This window comes from Cardiocondyla obscurior, linkage group LG07 (assembly GCF_019399895.1).
Source record: "Cardiocondyla obscurior isolate alpha-2009 linkage group LG07, Cobs3.1, whole genome shotgun sequence".
Taxonomy (NCBI): Eukaryota; Metazoa; Arthropoda; class Insecta; order Hymenoptera; family Formicidae; genus Cardiocondyla; species Cardiocondyla obscurior.
Window position 1 is genome coordinate 331,282 of NC_091870.1, and position 24,510 is coordinate 355,791.

At 48.1% G+C, this 24,510-nt stretch overlaps 2 protein-coding genes and 1 long non-coding RNA gene across 11 annotated transcripts in view; 1 reads left to right on the plus strand and 2 right to left on the minus strand.

Annotated features, from left to right (window-relative positions):
* Para (sodium voltage-gated channel paralytic) overlaps positions 1 to 625 on the minus strand; it is a 40,660-nt gene extending 40,035 nt beyond the window's left edge. For all 9 annotated transcript variants that reach the window (XM_070658790.1, XM_070658791.1, XM_070658792.1 and 6 more), the window contains exons 1-2: positions 495 to 625; positions 3 to 180 (exon numbers count right to left, since the gene is read on the minus strand). In XM_070658790.1, coding sequence (XP_070514891.1) covers positions 3 to 149 — 147 coding nt within the window. In that variant the 5' untranslated portion in view covers positions 150 to 180; positions 495 to 625. The remainder of the gene's footprint in view (positions 1 to 2; positions 181 to 494) is intronic.
* Positions 1 to 24,510, plus strand: part of LOC139103840 (uncharacterized) — a 38,658-nt gene that overhangs the window by 10,263 nt on the left and 3,885 nt on the right. The gene's annotated exons all lie outside the window — the stretch shown is intronic.
* LOC139103820 (glycosylated lysosomal membrane protein A) lies at positions 13,194 to 20,271 on the minus strand. Its single transcript, XM_070658868.1, has 6 exons — positions 20,113 to 20,271; positions 18,403 to 18,660; positions 17,278 to 17,478; positions 16,841 to 17,071; positions 16,454 to 16,746; positions 13,194 to 16,337 (listed from the first exon to the last, which is right to left on the minus strand). Exons 1-6 carry the CDS (start codon positions 20,185 to 20,187, stop codon positions 16,166 to 16,168), a joined length of 1,230 nt encoding a protein of 409 aa, XP_070514969.1. The 5' UTR covers positions 20,188 to 20,271; the 3' UTR covers positions 13,194 to 16,165.

Sequence of the window (24,510 nt, forward strand, 5' to 3'; positions counted from 1 at the left end):
ACCTCGCCTTCCGCTCTTCTTTGCTGAAGCTCCCTTTGCCTGGCCTCTTCCTCAGCGATGCGAGCCTCGATCGCTGCCAGGGATTCCCGCGTGAACGGACGGAACAAACTTCTTTCTTCCTCTGATATAGAGTCAGAATCTTCGGACATTGTCTAGGCTGCGCACAGCTGAGCCACCTTCCTGCGAACGCAAATAGCGATGGGTGGAGGGAGATAAAAACGAGCTAGAGAATACGAGGAGATAGGAAAGTATCGGAAAGAAGATTGGAATATGATATTACAAAGTTGAAACGTGAATAGGATGTTACATCGATGCATTCGAAACTCGATATTATCTGCTCCGTGGACTGACTAGCGACGGAAGATACCGGCGGAATCCGCGCGGAGGAGTTAAATAATGAGAGATGCGAAAACAGTTAATCGAAGTAAAATTTCAACGGGAAGATAAAACGGGCGGTAAATGAGATGCGGGTGGGGTTGGCGAGCTGGACTCACTTTTGATCGGTGCTAACAGTTCCTGAAATGTGGCGTGCGCGTGTCCCACGACGCGAGGGGGTAGTAAAGTTGCTGTTGCGGCTGGCAGGGACGACGGGTCCGGTGCTGAAAGCGGCGCGACTTGCCGGCTACCGGCCGGTTCCTGAGCGTCGTCGATTCCGGGCGCGTCGTGCCCACGATGCGATCACACGACGCCGTTACGTACGGTCGGACGGATAAGGGCGCTCCGTGCAGCACGTCGATTACCGATCTGCCACTGCCTTTGCTCTCCCTCTTCTTGTCGATCGCCGTCACGCGAGTACCGCTGTTACCGCTGCTAATGCCGTTGCAGTCGCTGGTGCTACCGCTACTTCTAGTTTTATTCCTTTTGCGGATGCTGCTCTTGCTGCTGCTGCTGCTACCTGAATCTCGTTCCAACGAAATGGCGACGAGAAATGACGAACGCGCTGCGGCAGTGCGTGCTATGTCGGGGACCGTCCAACGCGAACCAAGATTTTTCATGTCCGACCTAGGAGAAGAGCCGAGCAAGCGCTGCGTTGCGATAAGACTGAAGATATCGCAATCTTGATATTTACGGAAACGCGCAAATGAGATAAATAGCTGCGCGGAAGCGATAATTAGTTACGCGATTTCGCGAAATGGGTATTATGCTGCATTAACGTTGATTTTTTGACATATTCCGCGACGCAAATTGCAAAAGTTTAGCGGTAAATTAAATCGTTTTAACGTCACGCATTTAGCTCGACGCAGGTTAATTACAGAAATGTGATTAGTATATTTTTTGGATATTTTAATTAGTACCACGAGGCCTCGTGGAAATCATTAGCGAGCAACGTCACCGAATAAATGAGACGCCCCGGCGAGCGGGCCGCTACTTCTACGAAAAGTGCATACTCACGTGTAAATGAAGCGACGGGTGCGATCAATCCGTTATCCGAAATAACATAGTCTAGTCTTCGGTCGATTTTTATCTGCAACAAAAACAGAAGCCGGATGAGCGTGCTACTCTCAATTAAATATCGTCGTGTACAAAGAGCTCAAAAATTAGCATAACCACTTTGCGCAACTCACAAAACGTTTCCTCAAATTAAGAATTAGAATGCGTTATCTCAGAAAATAATTCCATCGATACACCACGCGACGCGCGTACTGTTGCAATGTAAGTCTTGTAGTACTAATTAGATCGGGATTTGATATCTGCGCTTATACATGTACGAGTGAGATTCTCCCGCGCCCTAATTACCTGGAGCCTAGAGGATCGTATTTCCACCGTTTATCCCACCGGTATAACGAGGAGCGCGAGGCAGGCTTCCCAAGGGGCGATTTTTTTTGCAGCTGGATCGGCGATGATAAAAACACGTGCCCGGCGATAAGCGATCGCGATCGCGGACGTTCGCGCACTCGCGGAGGAATTTCACGCGCGAATAACGCCGGCAACCCCCGTACACAGGCGGAGCCGCGGAAAGGTGTCGGTGGTCTTTGACCGAGTTTCGCGCGGTCGATCATATTCCGCCGAAACTCGGTCACATGCGCTTATGCATCGGCGGCGGCGCGGCTCCGTGCGCGCCCGGCCTGGCGATACGCAACGTAGGAAAAGTAAGAGTGAAGGGCTGTTGTTCCCCAGTGGAACACGCACGCCGAGGCTCGGCCGGTGGTACCATCGTCGAACGAGTTCGACACGCGGCAGTTCTCGCGATATATTTATGGTACAGCTGTGCTATTCTTTTTTTTTTTTTTTTTTTTTCTTTCTCTCTTTTTCGACACTTGCAGAGCTTTTATTTGCCAGAGAGGAAAAGTACCGCGAAAAGTCTCGCGAGCAGACTTTACGCATTTCTAGACAACGGACGGAAAGTTTGAGGATTTATTAACCGCGACGATTATACGTAGTAGCAATTGTATTTCTCTTTTTTCCCTTTTTTTTTCTTCTTTTTCTTTTCTCTTGCTTCTCTATTTTTACTCGTTAGAAATAAAATTGAAATTTTTTGAAAGGTTATTATTATATAAATTTTAAAATGACTAATGAAATGCGATATGCTAGAAGTATTTGTGATCGAAGTGTTAACTTTGTCGTAAGAATTTTTTCAAAGGGCTAGTCTTTATTAAAAACGAAATCGACATCGTTCATAAAATCGTGAGCTGCTTAAATTCGTTCTTTCACCGTGGAGCAGAGTTTTTTAAATTTCCACCCTCCCACCCACGTAGTTAAGCTGTAACGCTTACGTTATAAGTAAAATTTTTTTTTAATTTTATTTTTAAATAAATACGCGCTACCAAATTGCTCCCGTAAATCTCGCCCGCGAAGGGATTTAATAGGAAAGTTTCACTCGAGTGGACACGATTTTAACACCCTTGTTAATCCAATTATCGTACTAATTGTGAAAGTGAATATAAATCAAACGATATTTTCTATTTGTCTTGTTAAATTAACGTCACATTTGACTATCTCGACTAATGATATCCTGTTACTACACAGAATAAATCGCAGAAGTGGAACAAGTCATATCTCGCTTCTAGTTACGACAAAAATAAAAAAAAAAATAAAAAAAAAAAAAAGACAGAGTCGAAGCACGACTTCCATTCCGATATTCTCGTTCCTAATTAGACATTCGTATATATATATATGCGGGAGCAATTATGTTATTTTTTATATGACTGCATTATCGTGCTTCGTGTTACATTTATATAGTTGTCCTGTGGTTTTTCCGTGTACAAAGGAAATCGATGGTTTACAACTTCACGAGATGGTCAACGGGCAAATCGCGTGTCTCGAATCATTTAGTGCGTGTTATTTTTTTTTTTCCATCCAACTGCTTCAAACATAATATAAAATTCATAGTTTTAGTTGTACTCCAAGTATGTAACTTTATTCGTTCATTATAAAACTCTACGGAATATTGTGAAAGCACAAGAGCGCGCGATCGTCTACGTTGATTCCGGAAGAGATTACTTAATTGTTAGTTATTTGGATAACTTTTTTTTAACTAGCTTCTGGCATCTCGCTCGCGCATCTAAAATAGGGCGGAAAGCACGGCGGCGAGATAGATTTTCTAATTTTCAATTAAGGGATATATATTATATAGAAAGCCGCGAATCAATTAGCCAATTCCACGATATGGTATCGCATCCCCGTATCGAGTATGCGCTTGAACGGGGGGGTTGTATTTCACGGATATAGAAATGCAATAAAAAGCGGCGCTCCGCCAGCGTGCGAAGCGAGAAGAAACGAGGTCAACTATATCTGCGACAAATCGGCCTTCATCGAGAAATTATACGCGGTAACTGAAACGGGCGGCTACACCGAGCTTAACGAGTAATATTTCTAAAAGAAATTACTCGTTTCTCGATTCCCTTTCTGACCCTTTCGTAATTTTTTTTTTTCCCCCAGCCAAAGCGTAAATGCCCTCTTCGTTTCGTTCGCAACCGACTGGCCTCTCGATTCACTCGCAATGACGCTTCCACAAAAATTGTCTACTTCTCACGTCCTTAACGCATAAAAACGTGGCGTAAAAAAGGATCTAAAAGAACGTCAAGGAAGAAAACGATAAAATAATTCGCGCAAAATAATTTGCCTGCTAAAAGGTAAAGAGTATAAGGCTCTTTATTACGCGGTTAATATTAAATTCAAGATTACGCGCAGAGTGGCTGGCTAAAATCGCGCAGCGCGGATCGCAATCGTCCGTTAGTTAAGGATTTATAAAATCCGATTTATGATCGTGGGTTAAATATCGAGCGGGACGGCAAATGCCGTTATTTCGAAAGACTTTTCAGTGCATCGTTTGTCCGGATTGCGGATCAATAAATAGCCGCGATGCATGCATCCGCGGCACCGGTCGTATTAACGATGCGCGATCCATTTCAATTCTGACGTACATGCGGAAATGAGACACGGTTCGGCGCAGACGAGTCAGTTATCAGCGATCCAATCACCCTTGACGTACTTCTAATGGCGATCGCGGGCTTCGGCATACTTTTAAGTAAATTAAATACACGCGCGTTATCACACATCGGCCGGTTGCCGCCGATGCGACTGGATTTCTGCGTGCGATATTCTATAACGCGGCGGTAAACGAAAAATGCATTTGGAAATATTTCGCGCAGTCGATTTTACGTGGCCGAGCACGCACCGATTGACGGGAAATGTTTAGAGAGTAAACGGCAGCAGAAACATCAAAAGTGTCCCATTTAATTTTACTCGACACATATAGAAGTCCCGTATCTGCGATCTGATAATTGGTTTCTTTTATCATTTCACTCGGTTCAATTGCTATCATATAATATTTTTAGTTACGTCGACGTATGCAACGAATAACTGTTACGTGCGAGTTGTTGTTCGTATTCCACACTTCCACCTCTGAGAAAAGTCGAAACTGTCGAGGCGCTCGATTTATTGCGCCGCGAGAAGAAATCTTTGACAAATTATTATTGAAAAGTTTCGAGCCGCGGTGTTTATTCCAAGACATAATCTTAGACGCGAGTATCGAACGCTGAGAATTCGCGACGCCACGAAGATACACCCGCGGAATAATATTCGGAAAGCATTTGTGAATATTTTACAGTCGCGTGTTGTAAAAAAATAAAGAATGTCTTCGGCAATCGGTTATTCTTTCGAAAAAGTTTCGCAAGTAGGACATCGCGTCTTAAATATGTGATAAAAGAGAGGGGACACGAATTCCACGTGATTGCCGAGCCCGGAACGATCAATGGGAGCTATGTTCTCGGTAACGACTTTTCCGAGATGGTCACCGGTGGGCGAATGTGATTCATCAGCCAGCCACAGCTCAGCCTAGCATTCCGCGTAATCGCAAAACGCCATATTCGTGGACCTTATACGGTAGCGCCACCGGAAACCACCCCTAGAGTGGAGGAAAACCCTTCCGATTGCTGGCAACGGTGGCTGGCTGGTGGGGCGACGCCGACGCCGACGCCGACGTCGCGTGACGTCACGAACCAGGCCGGGTACGTTGCGGAAAAACGTTGTCATGACGACGACCGCTGACGCTACCGTCATCGTCGCCGCACCGAGCCTTCCGACGTCGCCAATGCCAGCGCAATCGGGGAAAAGCGTTGAGGAGAAAAAAAAAGAAAAAAAAGAAAAAAAAAAAAAGAAAAGAAATAAATAAAAATGTCGTGGGTGTCGTACGTGCACGCGTTACGCAATTTGCGTCGTCGAGTCCGAATCGACACGAGTGTCGTAAATTCCAAAGGAATAGAATTGAACGCGGACGGACGTGGGTGATACCCGCGCGTAAACCAAGCAAGTCCATTTGCCGCCCGGATATATCTCGACATCAATCGCCCCGCGATGGGAAATTCCCCGGTCGTGGCCGTTAAAAAAACGCGCACCCCCTCCCCTCCCCCTTCGAGTCCTATATTTTTCACGCGTAGGAAGCGTTCCCACGCGTATTCGGAATTACAGGAATATCGCTGTATCGACGAGAGCCGAAAGTTGGAATTATTAACGGCATTAAGTTAAATTGTTGATTAGCGTCCCCGATTTGTAACAACCTCTTGGTCGACCGCCTCGCCGAAATGATTTCGACTCTCGGAATATTCGGTATTTTCCATTTGAATTTTGTCGACAAGGACCCTAACTCGATAACACCCTTCTGCGATTTATTCAGCCATTCTTCGATTTCTTTGTATACGTGAAAAGAAAGATGAATATTTTATATTCCAGTTTACAACCGCGGGAATAAAGGAAAGTTTGCAACGTGTCGGACTGAAGACGAGGAAGGATCGCTTTGGTTTAAAGATTTATTTTCGTGTTTTGGGATTCGCTCTACTGAGTTGTAGCTATTAAAGTCGCCCGATCTGAAATATCTGCAACGTACAGCAGCAACCCAATAGCATTTCGTACAAATGTGGCTTTTTCGAGAACTATGAGTAGCGACGCGGAAGTTCCCGAGGTTTTACATTCACGTAATTAATTCCGCTGAAGAGAACCTTGTAGTTTGCGGAAAAAAAAAAAAAAAAAAAAAAAAAAGAGGAATAAAAATAAAAATTTGCCGCAGAGAGCGAAGCGTTACCGTTAGGATCATTTATTCAATTACGTAAAAACGAAGCTCGCAGGCCTAAGTTAAGGCGAAAGTATTTGCACGCGACTTGAATAAGAAATAAATTATTGCGCCACGTTCAGTCTTCTTTGGCGAGATCGGATGCGTTTTCGAGGTTGCTTACAAATCGCGCGTTAAAAAAATTTAATCACGTTATATTTTCAGTAAAGCAATTTATAGGAGCGCAATTGTAACGCTGTCGGTGAATCCTATAATTTCACGAGACGATGATTCAACGATATACGTAGAACGGCAAAATCTTGTAATAACCTTACGGGTAGTTAAGGAGATTGTTACAGAACTCGATGAAAACGAGAATACGACAGTGGAGGAAAATTGGTTCGCGTCTACGTGTCTGACGTGGCGACAGTGATAATGTTGAATGGGCGTGCTTGGAGTTATTTAGACCGTCTAAATGTCGTCCGATTCACGTCATTTCGACGAAACGCTTTGACTCATTGAAAGAATCCCCCCCGAGTGCGTGGGACAGCTGCAAACGAATACGGATTATACTTGCGCTATCAGTTAAATATAAAGCTCGCGAAGTAATTTTTATACGAATAAATTAACTATAGCTTTAATAAGTTAATTTTTTTTTTTTTTTTTTTTTTTTTTGTTACAAATGACACTTTTATTCGAAACGCGATAAAGCAAATATTAAAACAGCCAATAAAACAACACTGAAACACGCTGCGGCGTTTACAAAGCATTGAAATCAATTAAAAATTATACCTACACGCGGTTTACATTGCTTTAAAACCGTCTATCCGCAATACGGAATAATGAGAAAACATTTGTTAGCTGGAGAAATATTCGATCGCAACAAGGGCTTATTTACGTCAAGCAATTACGGTCGCCGAAGTAGTGATACCTATCTGCGATCAGGCAAACGGACGAGGAGTTCGCGGCGCATTAAACGCGATATATCAAATACTCGCTCATACGAAATGGCGTTGGTATCAGCGTTATTAATTTCTATTTTAGGTGCCCGGCGAAAGCGAGATGGAGGAACAGGGGGCCGCGAAGGTACGGCAGGGAAAGGTCGGGAAATATTTGAGACGGGTCGCGTGGGCACGCGAGATATGAAAATCTCGACGGCGCGTAATCCGCCGGGAGGATATATCGCGAAAAATGCGGTAAAGCCCGGTGTCGGGCGGGCGCGCGTTAAACGTGCCAGCCGAGTAGAAAAACGGCATATATCCCGTACGTGTGCCAGTCGTTGGATTCGCGACGTTCCGCACCGGCGCGCGACCCACAAAAGACGACGCAAAGTATATACCCGCGAAACAGGGCCATGCGTTCGTGCGAGGGCAATCGATCGATTGCCCGCTTGCCCGCCCGCTTGACTTTCTTGACGGTTCGGCTCGGCTCGGCTCGGCATTGCGCTTCCAAGAATCCCGCCTCCGCCCGTCTTCAACCCACCCCCTCCCCCCTCCCCCCCCACACGCACGAAATCCCGCACTTGGCTTTTTAATCGCTTCAATGGAGAAGCACGTCACCGTCATTTCTCCACGCGGAAGAAAAAGGGGAGGGGAGAAACGAGGGAGCACGACGCGGTTTGTTAATTAATTAATTAATTTATAGTTGAAGCGGGAAAATCACGAGAATTATTAAAGTTGAAAGCTAAGCTAATTGAAAACTCTCTGTTAATGTACGAGGGAAGAGATTAACTCTTTGCACTTTGACGAAAGCTCGCGGGAATAACTATGCGATGTAATATAAATATTATTTCGAGATCGGGGTAATATTGACGCTACCCCGACTCGTGAGTTTCATTAATGTAGTTTTTTCCGCCGACGCGTTAGTGTTCCGATACAGGATTATAATCAACGCGAGCGGATTTATCGTTACGAATAAAAACTTTGATTTATGACGGCAGGTCTCGACCGAGATAAACTATCGGCTGTGCGAATAAACGACGGCAATTTGAACTCTTGGAACGATTGACATAATACAGACCCACCCTCAGTGCGGAATAATGGCGAATAACGATGAATTTCACGGTTTAGAAAGCAGCCCGCATAACGCTTTACTTTATCTCGTAACCTATTTTCTTTTTTTTTTCCTCGCCCCTCTGTTCTCTTTCTCAACCTGCCTACCATTTCTTTGACTCCCCCTAAAGCCGATTATTTCGCGCACAAAAAGGGATTAAATTCTTACTACACACGTTCGGAGTGCAATTGAAATCGTCCTCGTAGTATCGCAACGTCGAAATTACATCTACTTCATCATCCGATTTCTAAGTCGAATTAAATCCATAATCTGCATTGCGTTGAATCGTTACGTATTCGTGAGAGAAAAGACATCCAAGGCGGGGATATCAATTTTGAATTATATTATAATACCGCCCACGTGTCTGAATGAATTGTCCGCAGAGCCGACTTACGTAATTCATTGAACGGCCGAGGTGAGAATATATCTGATATCTTGACACGCATTGTGTCTCTTGTAAATAGCTCGGCGCTAATGGGATGGAAAGATACGATAAGGCACGGCCGTTTCGAATCGGTCAGCGCGAAATGAACGGACGACCCCCTTGGCGGAAGACAATGGGATTATCGGCGCTTGCGAAAATCCATCCCTCGGCGGGTCTCTGGAGCACCCGGGTGCGCCTGTACTCGTCCGAGTACAGTACACGTCGAGTACACTCGTACTTGAGAACGACGCGGATGAAGGGAAGCGTAGCGCACCTGTTGCGTTCGTTCGCCCCGTAAAACCTGCTCCTTTTCCCGCCCAACCCTCCCGCTGCTGCTGCCGCTGCTGCTGCACCCTTTTTTTCTACGCGCGCGCGCACTTGCGGGAGAGCCCGACTGGACGTTGTCCGTCACAAAAATCAGGCGAGATTCGATTTCAAACGAAAGGACCGTAGCTTTCCACAAAGCGGCGTGTCACCCTAGCTCGACGTCGGATTTTATGTCTTATTAAATTTTACGTAAAGTTATATTCGGAAGCGGATTCGATTTTAAATAAAGATTCTACCGCGAGCACGAGTCTGGCACGTATACGAAAAGCAACCCTTGCGCTTCGTACAGCTATTTTCGAAATCGAACTAAATAACGTCGGCGGGAATAAAATAAAAAAAGAAAAAAAAAAAAGACGAAAGGGAAATAATATATCAGTTGATAAAATGTCAGCGGACAGTTTTATATAATCGGCCAAGATGTTAGAAGCGGGGCACTGCCTACGCCGCGTTCAGACGGCGCTAAAAAAGGAACCGGCTTCGCGCGAGGGCACAGTTATCCCGGCATCTTTCCACCTTTTTATCCTCGGAGCGTGCCGTCGCTCTTAACGCGGAAACTAAATCCCGTTTTAGCACGGATCGGCGATCTGCGCGCAGAGCACGTGACGCGACCCTTGACATTACGCCCTATCGATCGTTTATTTATGCCGAGGGATGATTTATCAAACTTTAAAGGGATCCCGAGCGGACTGTCTCGTATCAGCCGGCCGGGCGTATATCAATTATTCTCGCGTTTCGCCCATTTCGTGCACTTGTACGCGCGGAATGCGAGAGCGGCACGCGAGTATGCGCGGAATCGGGGAATTCCGCCTGGTGCTCGCCCCGGTGAACGCGTGCGGCGGGGTGTGTACGTGTTCACGTCGGTTACGTCGATAGAAGGGGAATATCTGTGCCGTGCCACACAAAGGTGCCGAGGGCTGAAGCGCGCTCGCGCCTCCGCGTTGCCTTCAATGGACGATGACGTAAGTTACGTTCTGTTCACGCACGATTACGCAGCGGAACGAGCCGCTCTAAGTTCAAGTATGCCCGCGAAAGGGTGCCGCTAATACGAGCACCGCTAACGAAGGCAGGACCGACGGCGTTTAATCGAAACTCGAGCTCACCCCGATTGAGAAAGAGAAGCCCTCGCATTTTGCAAGATATCCCCCGGATCGATCGTCGCCGCAAACTTCGGTAACCTGCAGTTCCTTAATGTACTTAAAAATAGATTTCTTTCTCGTGCGCGCGACAAGAGAACGTTATCTTTATTAATATTTCTTTGCGCGATTAATTTCAAGAGTTGCCTAATAAAAAAAATTCCTCTCGCTTGCGTGCCTTTAGTGCGAGAAACCGCGAATACCCTTTTTTCTCACCGCGGGAGAAAATCCTCGGCGGCTAAGCAGCGGAGATTCGCGCGTGATAATAATAATCCACGTTGCTAGCGAAAGCGGCAGGAAGCGAGAGTGATAAACGGCCCACTCAAAAAAAAAAGAAAAAAAAAGCGCGTTTCGTTACAGCCGCAACGCAAGTCGCACGGGAGAAAGTCCTCCGAGGCGTCGTCGTCGTCGTCGTCGTGCACGGTGATCGATACCATCGCGCGGCTCTCAAGCGGATCGTGCAGCTCGTATTGACCGGCAATTTTCGCGCGGAGGAAGGTCACCGGCTGGCAGACATGTCACAATCATTGCCGTAATCGCGGCCGCGATCGATTGCGCCGATCGAACCGACCTTGTTCGACGCGTGCTATTAACCGCACGACGATTCCGCGTCGGTCAACGAAACATTTTCCAGATCTCTCGCGGCGCATCTGGGAAATTAATATTGCTTAAACGAATTGACGACCTATCTTTTCACATCCTCTTTTTCTCGCGTCGCACAGTCTTTTAGATTACGTGCGATATAGATTTCTTCAGTTTCAATAATTATTATAAAAAATCCTTGCGCGACGTGATTCGGCATTTAATCAGAAATTCGTCGACCGCGGATACATCATTCACGCGAAACGCAACGATTTTATTGATTGGACGAGCAGTACTATGGCATTCGCGTTCGCGGAAAAATTGTGCCGTTTAATTTACGAGCCTAATAAAAATTCCAAATGCTTTTAAGTACGATAAATAAATCGCCAGGTGCTAAATACTAAGGTACAAATATTAATTCGCTATCGAATACGTGAAAACAAATTACTCGCGCTAGTGGTTGTTACCGCGCGTAATTCGCGCTCGAGTCAAAGCGAGCACCGAGGCGGAGAGCGACGGCACGAGTTCAGGATCTTCCCGACATAATCCTCGTGCCGATCGTCGTCGTCCGCGAGCCCGTCGGGCGCACGACCGATCCCTAACCTAACCGTGAGCGGCGTCGATCGATATATCGGGAATGGCAGCCGCGGCAGAGCCGCGCGCGTCACGCTACGTATTCGCGGGATGATGTACGCGGGAGAGTTTGTATGGCGGTACACCTTACCATTCGATTGCCAGTCCTATCGCGCCTCGTAATCGGGAGCTCGTTACGTCGATGTAAACGGCAACCTGCACCCCCGCGGACCGTCGAGCTCCGCCGAGCGTCGCGAGCGCCGCGCCGCACGCGCCAGTCCAAGTGGTCGAAATCAACGACTGGTCAGACATAGCGTCCGCTCTTCTAACTTCCGCGCTTCACTTCGATTATCGCGGCGACTCTTATAGTCTGGCCCGGGAAAAGAAAAAAAAAAAAAAAAAACTTTTTGCTCATAACGTTATATAACGCAAACGTAATGTATTTTTACCGCCGTTCGAAGAGGGCAGACCTCTCGGGGAAAAGTAATGGTGTAAGTATCACGTTGTGTACTTTTTCTTTTTTTTTTTTCTTTTTTTCTTCGCGGCTGTTTTTTTTTTCTCCCCCCGATTTTACGTAAATTCGTGCGTCTCGACGATTTAATATTAAGATCGAATGTCTGAACGTAGATAAAAGTAACCGAGCTGAAAGAAATAATAACTTATCGTCGATCTGGTTATTTGATCTTGGCGCAGCTCGGATTTAATGCTACTTGCAAATTCTGATCTAGCCTCGTTGTTTCCCCGGTGAGAAATTGGAGATCGCTAATGGATTCTATTATTACTGCCAAGTTTGACATCGTATGCCAAACTTGTGGATTTGTTCCAGTTGAAATGTATCAGCCGTGCTATTATGGATCTATCATTACTCCCACGGTACGTGCCAGGCATTATCTTATTAATATGTATCATTATAATGTACGCCCCCGTATACCTCTACGTTGCTTATTCGCGCTATATTTACGGCAGCTACGCCCGTGGTCCTACGGAATGTCAAACAGCCCGTCGCGCCTAACATCGCGGGACGTTTGATTAGATATTCTTGGGCCGAACAGTTCCCTCAAATGACGAATTAATCATGAACTACGAACAGTTGGTAGAATCGGGTAAAATGGAGCATGCCGCATATCGGTTTTTCCATAAAATAATCGTAAAAACCCCGAAAATCGCGTTCGCCCGGAAAACTCATCACGTTTGCGCGGGAAAAAAATTTTTTTTTTTTTTATGTTACTCGCTTCAAACTCGCGCAACTTGATTAAATAAAAAATAGCATGTTTCTAAATGGCAGAGGGTTTTAAGTGGAAAACTAAATTAGTAGATCAGACTTTCTTTTTTTTTTTACGTTAATTGAAAGAAACGTGTTTGATTGATTCGGTGTTCTCAAATTATTTCCGACGCTCGGTGAAAAGAACGAGATAGCGCGATAGTAACTAGGACGATTTTAAAGCGAGCTCGTTACGTGGCAGCGAATCTCACGGCAGATAAGTTCGGAAAAACGGGACGAACGAGAGACAAGTTCGGGAAAGCTTAGACGTTTAGAAAAAAAAAAAAAAAAGCGAGACGGTTTTTGGAGATTGTTATTAGGTAAGTGGAGGTGCATCCTCGAGTAAGTACTTACGGTTGAGGAGGTCGAACACTCTCCAGCGTAGATAGTCACCGTTGCGAACGTAAAACAGAAGCGCAACGTAGCGATGTGGAGAGAAGAGAGGCACTGCGACGTCGAACGGAGAGAGAGGAGGGCGCGGGAGCGGGGGCGGGTTCTGGAACACCTCCGCGGGCCTTGCTCGAGATGTAAGGGCAGCACAACCGAGCACCGTAAAACGACGACACACTGAGATATACACACTTTCACCCCGACGATGCCGAAGAAAAAGAAACGACCGACGAGACGTGCGGCGGGAAAAAAATCCGCCTTGCGCGATGTCCCTTGCGTGCCGTGGTGTGCGACGGTTGCACGCGTGTCCGGGCCCTCTCGGCCGCTTTTCTCTCCCTCGAACTCTTGGGCGACGATGGCGACCACGACCGTCCCGATGTTCCTTTCTCCGTTCCTCTTTCTCCTCCGCTGTCCACACTTATCGCTTCTTTCTCTTCTCGTTTCTCTTCCCCGGTAAGCTTCGCACCTCCCGCTCGTTCTCTACTCTTCACCGCAGCGGCAAGGACCCGCCCCGTGTCGCGCTACACGAAGGTGTAGTGGATGAAGAGTGCGTAAAACTTGCTCTGCGACAACATTATCCGGCCGGTAATCAGTAACTCGGTAGCATCGTCATTTCGTCTCGCGTCCGTTGTACGGTCTAAGCCGCCCGCGCGTCGCAACGAAAATTGATCGCGTTGCGCGCGACGGTCCCTTCCTCGGCGGACAGGCCTGTCGACGCGTCCGTGTCCGGCCGCCGCGTCGCCCGTGTTGACGCGGGGCTGCTCTCTTCAACGCGCCGAGGTCCGCTCGCGGATACGTCCACTTCTCGCGGCGCCGTTCTCTCGCGCTGCGCCACCCTTAGCTGCTCTAAGCCGTGGTACCGCGCGCCGCGGGCCTTTCTTTTCCACTCCCTTTGTTCTTCACTCGACACGATCGCCACCGCTGCCGCACGTTCGTTCGTGCGCACTCATACACGCGCGCGCACACACACACACTTCCGACGCGTGCGCGCGCGCGCGCACGCGCGTGCATCCGCTCACGGACGAGCGGCGCAGAAATCCTCGTGCCAACACACGCGAAATTAAACGCTCGCGCGCGCGCACCCCGACGATAGCTAGGCTCTCTTTATTCCTCGCGTACCGATCCTCCACCGGCGCGGTCGCGCTCCTTCTCCCTCGTAGCTGCCGTCCACCTTCGCTACCTCCACCGTCGCAACCACCTACCACCGCGCTCGCTCGCTTTTTCCTCCCCCTTCTTCGCCCTCTTCTCGGCCCTCACCGTCGTCGCTGTCGCTGTCGCTGCAGCTGCACCTCCTCGGTCTGCTCGACGTTCCTCTCACTCCCAGGACAACGCGGCCACCGCGAAAGCTCGCTCTCCGCTAACCCCGGGCCCAAGGTTTTCCCGCACGTCTTTTTCGCGACCGGACTCTCGACGAGGTTACCCTACGGAGGGGGGGGTTTCCTCTGCACTCTGCGTACTTAAAAGTGCCGCGAAGGCGACTCTTCTCGGTGCTCCCAGTCAAGCCAACGCGAACCGTTACCGTTACTGCAGCGCCACGCGCCAGTCTTTCGCGCAGTAGACGTCGCGGGAACTAATTACCGCTATACCTCATTCGCGATCCGCTATCAAGCACCCCCTCCCACGCTTCGTCCACCCCGCGCCCTGTAAATCCGCGATTCCGAGACCGACGGCGCGGCAATCTCCCCGAGAACGACTCGGACTTGTTTCCGAGACCGAGAACGACGTCGCGATCACCCCCTCATATCTATCTTTGCGAGCGGAATCGTCGCGAGGATGCAATTTTTTTTTCTATATTTCTCAGGAAACGCTTTGCCGTGGCGAAGCGACGGTACCGCCAAGACGGCACGGGGCCGAGATCAATGCTCCGTTCAGGGCTCGTAAGTGCTTGCGTGGTGCGCTTCCGTAGCACGGGGTGGATCAATGAAAACGTACCCCTCCACCTTGGTAGTCGTGGACGTGGCCCCGCGCCATCCTTTGCCGTTTCGCGAAACGCGGTACCATACCGCGCCACTCTTCCTACCACTACTTGAAAACATTCACCCGCACCCTCTACGGCCATACCCGCGAGCTTCAGTAAGCTCGCCCTGCGAGGTTTACCGCCGCGTTGCAGACACGTCACCCCCGCACACCGCTATCGACTTAAAATTTTTATTTCCACACGCGACTGGTTTCCCCGATTACCCGAAAAGACCACCTCGCCTAGTTGTCTTTTTAATTTTACATATGAAATATAAAGTGCACTCCAATGCGAGGCACGTCCCGACGCATTACAGAAAGTAAATTTAATAAAGAAAACCTGACAACGAATTACAAATTAAAATATGAATTAAAATATGAATTAAAATAAATACATGTGATCTTCGTATATTTGCGGAAAATATAAAAATACGTGGGGCACGCGAGAAATATTCAGCAGAGTATTCTAATACGCTAATATTAAATACGGGAGACGAATATCGTAATGGAAATTATGCGGAATGTAGTACAACTTATTACAGGATATATTTTATAAATCGTGCATACAATCAACGTTCAATTATAAATTGCCTAAAAAAACTCAATCATTCGCCGCACAAGTTTAACATGCCGTTTTCCTACAACGTATTTAGAGGCAAATGCGGTTCTTTTTTTTTTCTTTCTTTTTTAATTTTTTTATCGAGTATCAACAAATAACACATCCTCGTAAAACATTAAAACAGAGCATTAGAGGATTATGTTAACAATCTGCTAACTCAGAGCGCTAAATACGTTGCGAGATAACAAATTATCATTCACACTTATCACACTGATATTAGATCCGAGCTAATAGTTCGTGTAAAAATATATATGTGTTTTATAAATATAGGAATATCTTTTTGTGAAGAACAATAGGTTGTGTAGTAGCGATGCACCTAAACGTGCACGCGACGTACGAAGAAACCACATGGCACACGAGCTCATCGACTTAAATATACATTGCCATGTCGTTTCGGTACTCTGCGAACGCAGAGGTACAGGCCGGTGGCGACCATAATGAGCAAAGGAAGGCCTAGGCCAATTGAAATAATCATAATGACTAGAGAAGAGAATCTCTCCTCGGGTGGTGTGCCGTATCCGATCATGAAAGTCCTGAAAAATTTTAATTAAATGTAATATCTCGTTAATTACTTAAACGCGTAAGTAAGTAAATTTATGACTATCTGAGAAAATTTTCGAAATAAGAAGAGGATAGTCTTGCAACTTACCACGTCAAATAACTCGACTTTTTATAATAACCATCGCCTTTTGAGCCCAAGGAAACCATTATTTTTTGCATTAGAAGATTATCCGTAGCTTCTCCGTAGTAACAATAAAGCATCGAGTTTCTGATGATGCTCGTATGATTGAACACTTGTTTCGGTGGATACTGGATTGTCTCCGTGGAACTGGTTATCTCGCGCAATGCGTTGCTGTACGAAACTGGTCGCCATTGTAAATACGATCCGGCATTTAGCGTGCCGTCCAAATTGTTGTAAGGTGGAGTTCTAACTTCCACGACCTGAATAAAAACCATACGAAAAGTTAAAAAAATTTTTTCTTTACTTAAGAGAGCAAGAAGATTGTTTAAAACGATAAATGTCTGCAAACGTTACCTCGAATATGCCCGGAGTATGCTCGTCGTCCAGACTCTTCTTCGGATCAACGAACATTGGTACCTCGGGATTGCCGCCGCCAACCGCGAGTAATTCAATAGCGAATCTGCTCTTGGAAAAGGTTTCGTTGGTCTGCATGTGATCAAGGATAATGTCCACTAGCGTAGAATTTTCCGTATGCAACATGTGCGGCACCATATCTGAATGGTCCAGAGTGCAGAATCCTTGAAGCTGCCGAGCGAACAAAAGACATTTTAAATATGCTACGCACATACAAGTAAGAGTCTAAAAAAAAGGCAGATGTGCATATATATATATGTATATGTATACAGGCTCATGAAAAGGCTAGTATTACTCAATCGAACCGGTGAGATTATTTTTGCATGCGTCGCTACGTACTACCAATACTTTTTCTTTAATGCTGCATAATAATTTACCGAAAGCTTTACACTCCCGTATCTGCTGATATTAGCTGTATCGTGATAAGAGTTACCCTCCATATCCAGGTTGACGAGCTCGCTCTTTTGCGACAGAGACACGCGCCGCCAGTTGAAATACTCGGTGCGCAAAACGTTTGTATTTTTTACGTCGGCAGTATCAATCAATGCCGTGTCATTAACGTCGTTGAATTCGATAATCTGTAACACATAACATCGAGACACATTATTTAACGTAACGAATACGCATACAAACGCGAAGAAGTCAACAGATGACGAAATCGGGTCAGTCGGTGGTGAGACCGCACACGCGCGATTGAAACCTACACGGATTTCTCCCGCATAATTGCATATCAACGCGCAATAAAATTAACTGAATTTAAACCGCAACTTCATCGGCATTGACATGACGTGCCTGAAATTCCCGTTGGATGCAGCCGATCGATACGTGGCCTGTTTGCTTATAGCCGCTGGACAATTGCGTAGCTTTGTGCGGCGACTATTAGTTTGGCCGAATAGACGAACCGCCAATCATCAATTACGCGCTTTACAAAGGATTAATCCCGCGAGCATTGCACGGCGTTTGTTGAACGATAATTTTCAACATTTTAATAGCCCTAGAGCGCTGGCGTCTTCCTAAGATGTTGGTCTTGTTTAGCGCAGAGATGTGCTTGAACACGACAGACTCGTAATACGTGATACGTGCGCGTTCTCATCTCGTACGGGAGAGAACGAGATGCCGGAATACTCGGTTTGAAGAGGAGTCTCTACGAAATGAAGACATTGTGGAGTACGGAGGTTTAATTAAGAAACCGCATATATAGGTTCCACTCTTGAGAGAATGTGACGAGTGGAATTGTGTCACCCGTTTGGATTTTCGTCCTGATAGAAGTCTACCAGAGCGATAATTTAATGATCGGAGTGCTGCATTTTCAAGCTGCTTTTTTTGGCGAAGAGTAACTATAATCCCGGGGGCTGGCTTACTCTATCTTTATAATTGACCTCGTCGACGAATAAGCTCGCTGTTAAACAATTAATATTATAATCAAATTATTAATATCAATGACATATTTTTATTAGAAACCAATTAAAAATGTGAAGAAGGCCCTCGGGCGAAGTGGTTACCTTGCTTATTATCACCCCGAAGGTGTAGGTGGGCTTCTCAGAGAAGTAGACCGAGTTCTCCCTCCTGGCGAGATAATCGTCCCAGCTGATGTTGAGCCAGGCGGACGGTGGCGTGACCGCCAGCAGCACGGACGGGGCGCCGACGAAATCCCACAGGTAGTGGAGCGTGTCGTTCGGTCCATCGGCTCTCAGGTAGACTGCGGTCACGTTTCGCTCGGGGCACGGCTCGTCGCAGCCCCAGTTCACCCACGACCGCAGCTAAGGCAAAATAAAGCGTTCGTTTTATGCAACGTGTTGCGGCATTAAACGACGTCGTATTAACGAACGGATGGCCTAGATCGGTGCCGGATTGTGCGCCCGGCGGCCTTGCCGCCCGTTCCTACGAGTCCCCTGTCGATTATTATCGCACAAAACGGCGCACTGCACCGTGTTACGCTATCACGCGCCGTACGACCGCGTATCTACCAAGCGACAAGACTTTACGGTTGCTTCCTGTTCTTTTTTTTTTCTTCCTTTCTTTCTTTTCTTTATTTTACACCCAACTATTCTACCGCAATGCTTTTCCCACGACTTTCTCGCCCAAGGGAAATTCTTACGCGCTCGACGAATAAATCGAAGAAAAAAAAAATGCTGCATATTTCAATAGCTGCTATTACTCCCGGCACGTTGCGTCGATAACGAAATGGGAATGCGATAGGGGCGGTATAAACTTCTTTGTTCCATTTCCAAACACATTATGCTCTAGGTTCGCACAGTTGGATTATTTACTAATTTACGCCCGGGGATCGATAGTCCCCGGTTTATTAAGTATTTAATACGCTAGGCCTGCACGATGCGGAAACCACGGGGCGCATCAAATTCCTCCGGGTGCCCTAAAACGTTAACAACGATTTAGGCAACGGCCGTGTCACTGTTCGCAATTAATCAACCCGTTACGTCACGCGCGTGTCGATAATTAATTATCGCACGTACAAAACTTTTTTTTTTTTTCTTTTTTAGACAATAAAATCTAAAATTATGTAAGGTATTCAGTTACATCAATTTACTCGGTAATTAAACTTACCATTAATTCAGCTTTCGCGCTGCATACATTTTAAAATCATTACATTATTTTATTATTCGCTTCGCCGGAGCTGCGAAATTAAATTTAACGCGGCAGAGTCAGGCTGCGTCGATCGCGCGCGACAAGTTCGACGAAATACATATTAATTAATAAAATAAAGCTAAACTAAATGAAACCGAACCCATCGTCGAGCGAAATACAAATCGATCCCGGCGCGCGCGAGATTAATGACGCCCGCGGCAATGTTCGCGCTGATTCCGCGATCGACCGTGCCCTTCGATCGCGAGCAATCTAGGCCGCGTCGGTACACTTATCCGGTCCCCAGCTAGGCAGGCGCGCGGTTAATTTCTCAATATACCCATCCACCTGTTCGGCGAACAAACGAGCGTCGCGGGACGCACGGAGGCGCGCACGCGGAAGCGGGCGGGCGGGGGGGGAGGGATTGGCGAACCTCGTGGAGAATCGACGCGCGACTCGATCCTTTGATTTCTTTGTCGCGATAATCCAGAAACCGACGTCCGGGGGTTCAAAGTCGCGCGATGAATCACGCGACGCCGTTGGCTCGGCCTTAGCTTTCCCGCGCGGGCGATTTTACGGCCGAGACCGCGAGGAGGCTCGTCTTCGGAACAGAGGATGGCGGTACTCACCGTGCGCCGCGTAGAGGTGCCCGAGTCCGCCAGGGCGACGACGAGCAGCAGACAGAACGACGAGGCGCTGGCCATGCCTGCCGTCACATATGACCCACACGACGATGCACGACGAAACACCCGTCGACGCTGACGCCGTTCGTCAACTGATAGCAACGCGATCGCATGGCCGAGCGGGAAATCTGGGAAACGCGGAGGCGTCCGAGCATGGCGTTCCGGGAAACCAGCGCCGCCGTGGCGGCACGAAGTATTACGCGAGAACGTCGAATGCAAATGGTGGTGAACCGGTCGCTCGAGTGGTACGTACGCTGAATCGTAAAGTTCGTCGGCGCGATTTATCTTCGAGATCGGACTCTAAAGTTCGTCCAAGTAAGAATTTTTGATATGGAGAAGCCAGGGTTCAGCATCGTTTTGCGTCCGGCATCGAGTTAGAACCTCGATGGCAGACCGGGAGAAAGTAACCTAAGTCCCGGCTTCACCAACGCGAGCTAATTCAATCGGTCGGTTAACATTCAGGGTTGCAACTGCCGAACAAAATGCTCGCGTCGGAAGTACATCGATTTTACGAAACAGCTGCGGCTCTGAAAGTTAATCGATGGATCAGATTAATTCGCGTTGGTAAAACCGGGCCTGATTATGGTATATCCTTCTGAATCCTTGCTCGGAAAATGTATTTAATTACCTAGCTTGATATTACGCAAGGGATCATTGTTGAAAAGAAAATAATACTCATTACTTTCTCGTTTCAAAGCGAAAAAGAAATATATTCACTATTTTGCGTGCAAACTTTAACACGATATATATCTAAAATTAAAACATTTCCATAAACTCGCGTGCAAGCTGCGTAAAATTTAAGCAACGAGCTCGAAAATTCCGGCCTCGTTGCGTCGAATATGAAAAATTAGAAGCAACGCTGGTTTTAATTTGTACTTTTACTTCCCGAACGATTACAGAGCATCGGTCATCATTGCGACTTAGACGCTCATCTATAACCATTATTATATTTAATCAACGACTCTCACCGCGAAGTATGCGCCTCTCGGCCAGCTCGGCAACGTCACGAAAATAAAATTAATAAATGAGAAGTTGGCCGGCGCGTTCGTTCAAGGATCATACTCACCCAATGGCGATCATACTTACTTTCGTCCTCCGACGGACTCTCGCACGCGATAAAGACAGGGCGCTCCGCTCTCGGTAAGTCTTTTTCTTTTTTTTTTTTTTTTCTTTAACATCGGCTTATTGTCAATATGCAATACGAGTCGCCTTTCGCGCCGAGAGAAGGAAACTCGTACCCCATTGGCCGTTAAATTCCGCCAACGGTGGTGGAGTTACCAAGCCTCGGCACATTATCCCGCACAGCCTCGTTGTGCACGATCCCGCTTTACGCACGTACGTACAAAGGCGCCTCTTCGCCGGCGCGGACCTTGAGACTCGTATTAAAATTCATTGTACCTGCGAAAAAAAAAAAATTTCCCATATCGCCGCCCGCCGTGGCGGTGCAAAGCGACGGTCGCACCTCGCCCGGAGTCGAAAAGTCGCCGTTCTCGTTTTTCGCGGAGGTAATCGGCGGGATTCCCGAGGTGATTTTCACGCGCGCGCGTAGATTGCTCGCGGCCGGTGCGCGGCCGGTTTACATCATCCGGCCGAAGTGAAGTAAAACGTGAGGACGATCGGATTCGCTCGGGACACCGGGTACAGGCGTTGGAAAGAGAACGTGCAAAAAGAGCGTTAAAGCGCGCAGACTGCGACCTTGACCGAAGCGGTGTCCGCGCGCGAGGCGCGACGCGGCGCGGCGCGGCGAGACGACGGGAGGCGAACGTACGTGCGTCCGTCTAGCGCGCCGAGGGGTTCCATTCCCTCAGCCGGTCTCGAGCCGATTTCCTTTTCGATACGGGTGACTTTTTCGCGCCGCGAAGCGGACGACCGCGACGGCGACGGCGACCAGGATCGCTGTTAGGCAACTCGGCGAATTTCATTCAACCGCCTCCTTCGATTTCCGCTCGAGATGGAAACGAGAGAAGCAACACGGCGCGGCGAGCCCTTCGTCTCGAAAAAAAAGAAGAAGAAAAAAAGGGGGAAAAAAAACGGCCAAGTTGCCGGTGCATTGAACGTGCCGCGTCACACGTGCACGCGCTTGGCAACCGCCAGCGTTGCGCGCTTCGGAAAGTCGAGGAAACGTCGTGGGAGAATTTCTAAAGGCGTTCGCGCGCGGCGCGGTTCGGCCGGGCTTAATTACGGGAAGTAATTACATCGGGAGGAGAGATATAATTAATCGAATCGGGTAGGAGCAACGAGGCCTCCCTAGCTACGCGGCTACCGTGGCCGACGCACGTAACGAGAAAGATAGGAAAAGAAAAAGAAAAAAAAAAAGAACATTACGTGCCGCCGGAACTTGAGTTACGAAATTTTAATTCGACCGCGAAGAGTAGCTTCTCGATCGCGTAATCGGGCGGAAAAGTCGATGCGATCCGAGAAGGGAGGGTTTCCACGGCGATCGGCCGGGTCTCGCCGGCGAGAAGGACCACAATAGCCGGAGCATTCAAGGTCAAGGTCAGTCTGGCACTCCCCTTGGCGTTGTCTGGCGAGGGCCGCCGGCTGCCGCCCCCTTCGCCGGCGAGGAGCGAAGTCTGGCACCGATTTTTCCGAGATCAGGGTCTTCGCGGAGCCGCGAGGCGAGACGGGATTGGACGGAACGGGGCGAAGTAAAAGCCCGCACCGGACGGGCACGTTCTCCGGACGGCGACTTGGCGCGATACGCCGCTGAAGGTCGTCGCAGGAAGTCGGGACCCGCGGGAGAATAGAACCGTCTCGCATGTACCGGGTGGCGCGATCGGAAACAGGTTCCGCCGTGCTCACCTGCGCGCGCTTCCTTCGCGAGAATCCGCCCGGCGAGGACTAGTCCGCGCAACAAAGATTTCTCGAACAGATATTGCCGAATGGAATCCCTTCGGTCTGCCCTCGCGTCGACTCCGTGACGTGACGTGAGTCGAGTCAGGTGCTCGTTGAAGGAGAACAAGAGAAACGCCGCGAGGAGATAAAATCGTCCGGCTTTTTCATTCCGCGTTCAGTTCTTATTGGCGAGATCGTTCTTATCCTTTTGTAAATTCTCTACTGCTTTTTCTCTTTTTTTTTCCGTCGTCAAAATTGAACCGATTGCTGTCGAGGATTGTATAGTTCGTCCACTACATTAATTTATCAAATCTAACAGCATTAATTCGTCCGCGGTTAACTTAGAAAAGAGATTTGACGAAAAAATATATAATACATTAAATCTGTTCTATTTGTTCGTTTTTTAAATATCTAATCGCCGGATACTTAATCGTCGTTATTAAAAATTTAAGAAATGGAAAAGAAATTGTTATTCCCCTTAGGCTCTTTACAATTGCCAATTATATTCCCTCAATTATAACTTGGCGTCGCAAATTAAAAGTGAGAACCACGTCGATCAAAGTAGATTAACTTCAATCTCCGTTTAACTTACTTTCCGTTCTTTTCTAATTAGACTCGAGAAAGGCAGGGAGCAGAATGAAATCGGGATTAAAGTCGATCTTCCTCGGTCGTAGTGGCCTCGAATACGATATCACTGCACTCGACTCCGTCGCTCTTCGTTCCCGCCGCTCGCTCGAAATTCGAAGCAGCTTCAACCGAGAAAAGACGAGCTTCTGCTTCGCATTGCACACATTCAAGCGCGCTAAAACGTACCTGCCGATCTGAACAACCCGCTAACGATTACAGTCCTCTCTGTCAAGTCTGACTTTTCGCTGGCGGCGGCGAGGGACGCTCGTTTGCACGGATTTCGATTCGGATCGGGATCTAGTCGCCCTCGCGAAGAGGCGTCACCGCTGGCCCGTTCGATCGGTCGAGCGAAGACCGCGCGGTCCTTTTCCAAGATTAAAAAAAAGGAAAGGAAGAAACACGGATCCGTACCGCCGCGGCCACACGTTCGGATTCGAAAGGCGAGCCCCGCGCGATAATTGCACCCGGCGCGACGACCGAAAGACCTACGACTGCACTCGCCGTTGCAAATTCGCCCGCTCCGCGCCGCTCGTTGCTGTCGCCCGCCGCCGCGCTCTGCTCGTCCCGTCCCGTCCCGTCGCGGGCGCTCGTCGAGACGAACGAAAAACGGAACAAAGAGTCTTGTTGCGGGCAAGCGGCACCCGCCGGTTCTCGGCCAATGGGAGGAATCGGCACGATCGCCCGCCGCACCGGCCGGCTAAACGGCTCCCGACCGGCTGCCGAGCGCCGCTCCGCGATTCGCGAATCGTCCGCGAAATGGAGGATAACGCAAATCGTTTGAGAAATGGGGCCCTTCTTTGTTAGATCTCTCGCGAAAAGTGGCGCGCACTCCGAGATCTCGGACTATAAAGACGGCAAGGTGAAGGCCTCGCCGACTCTTCT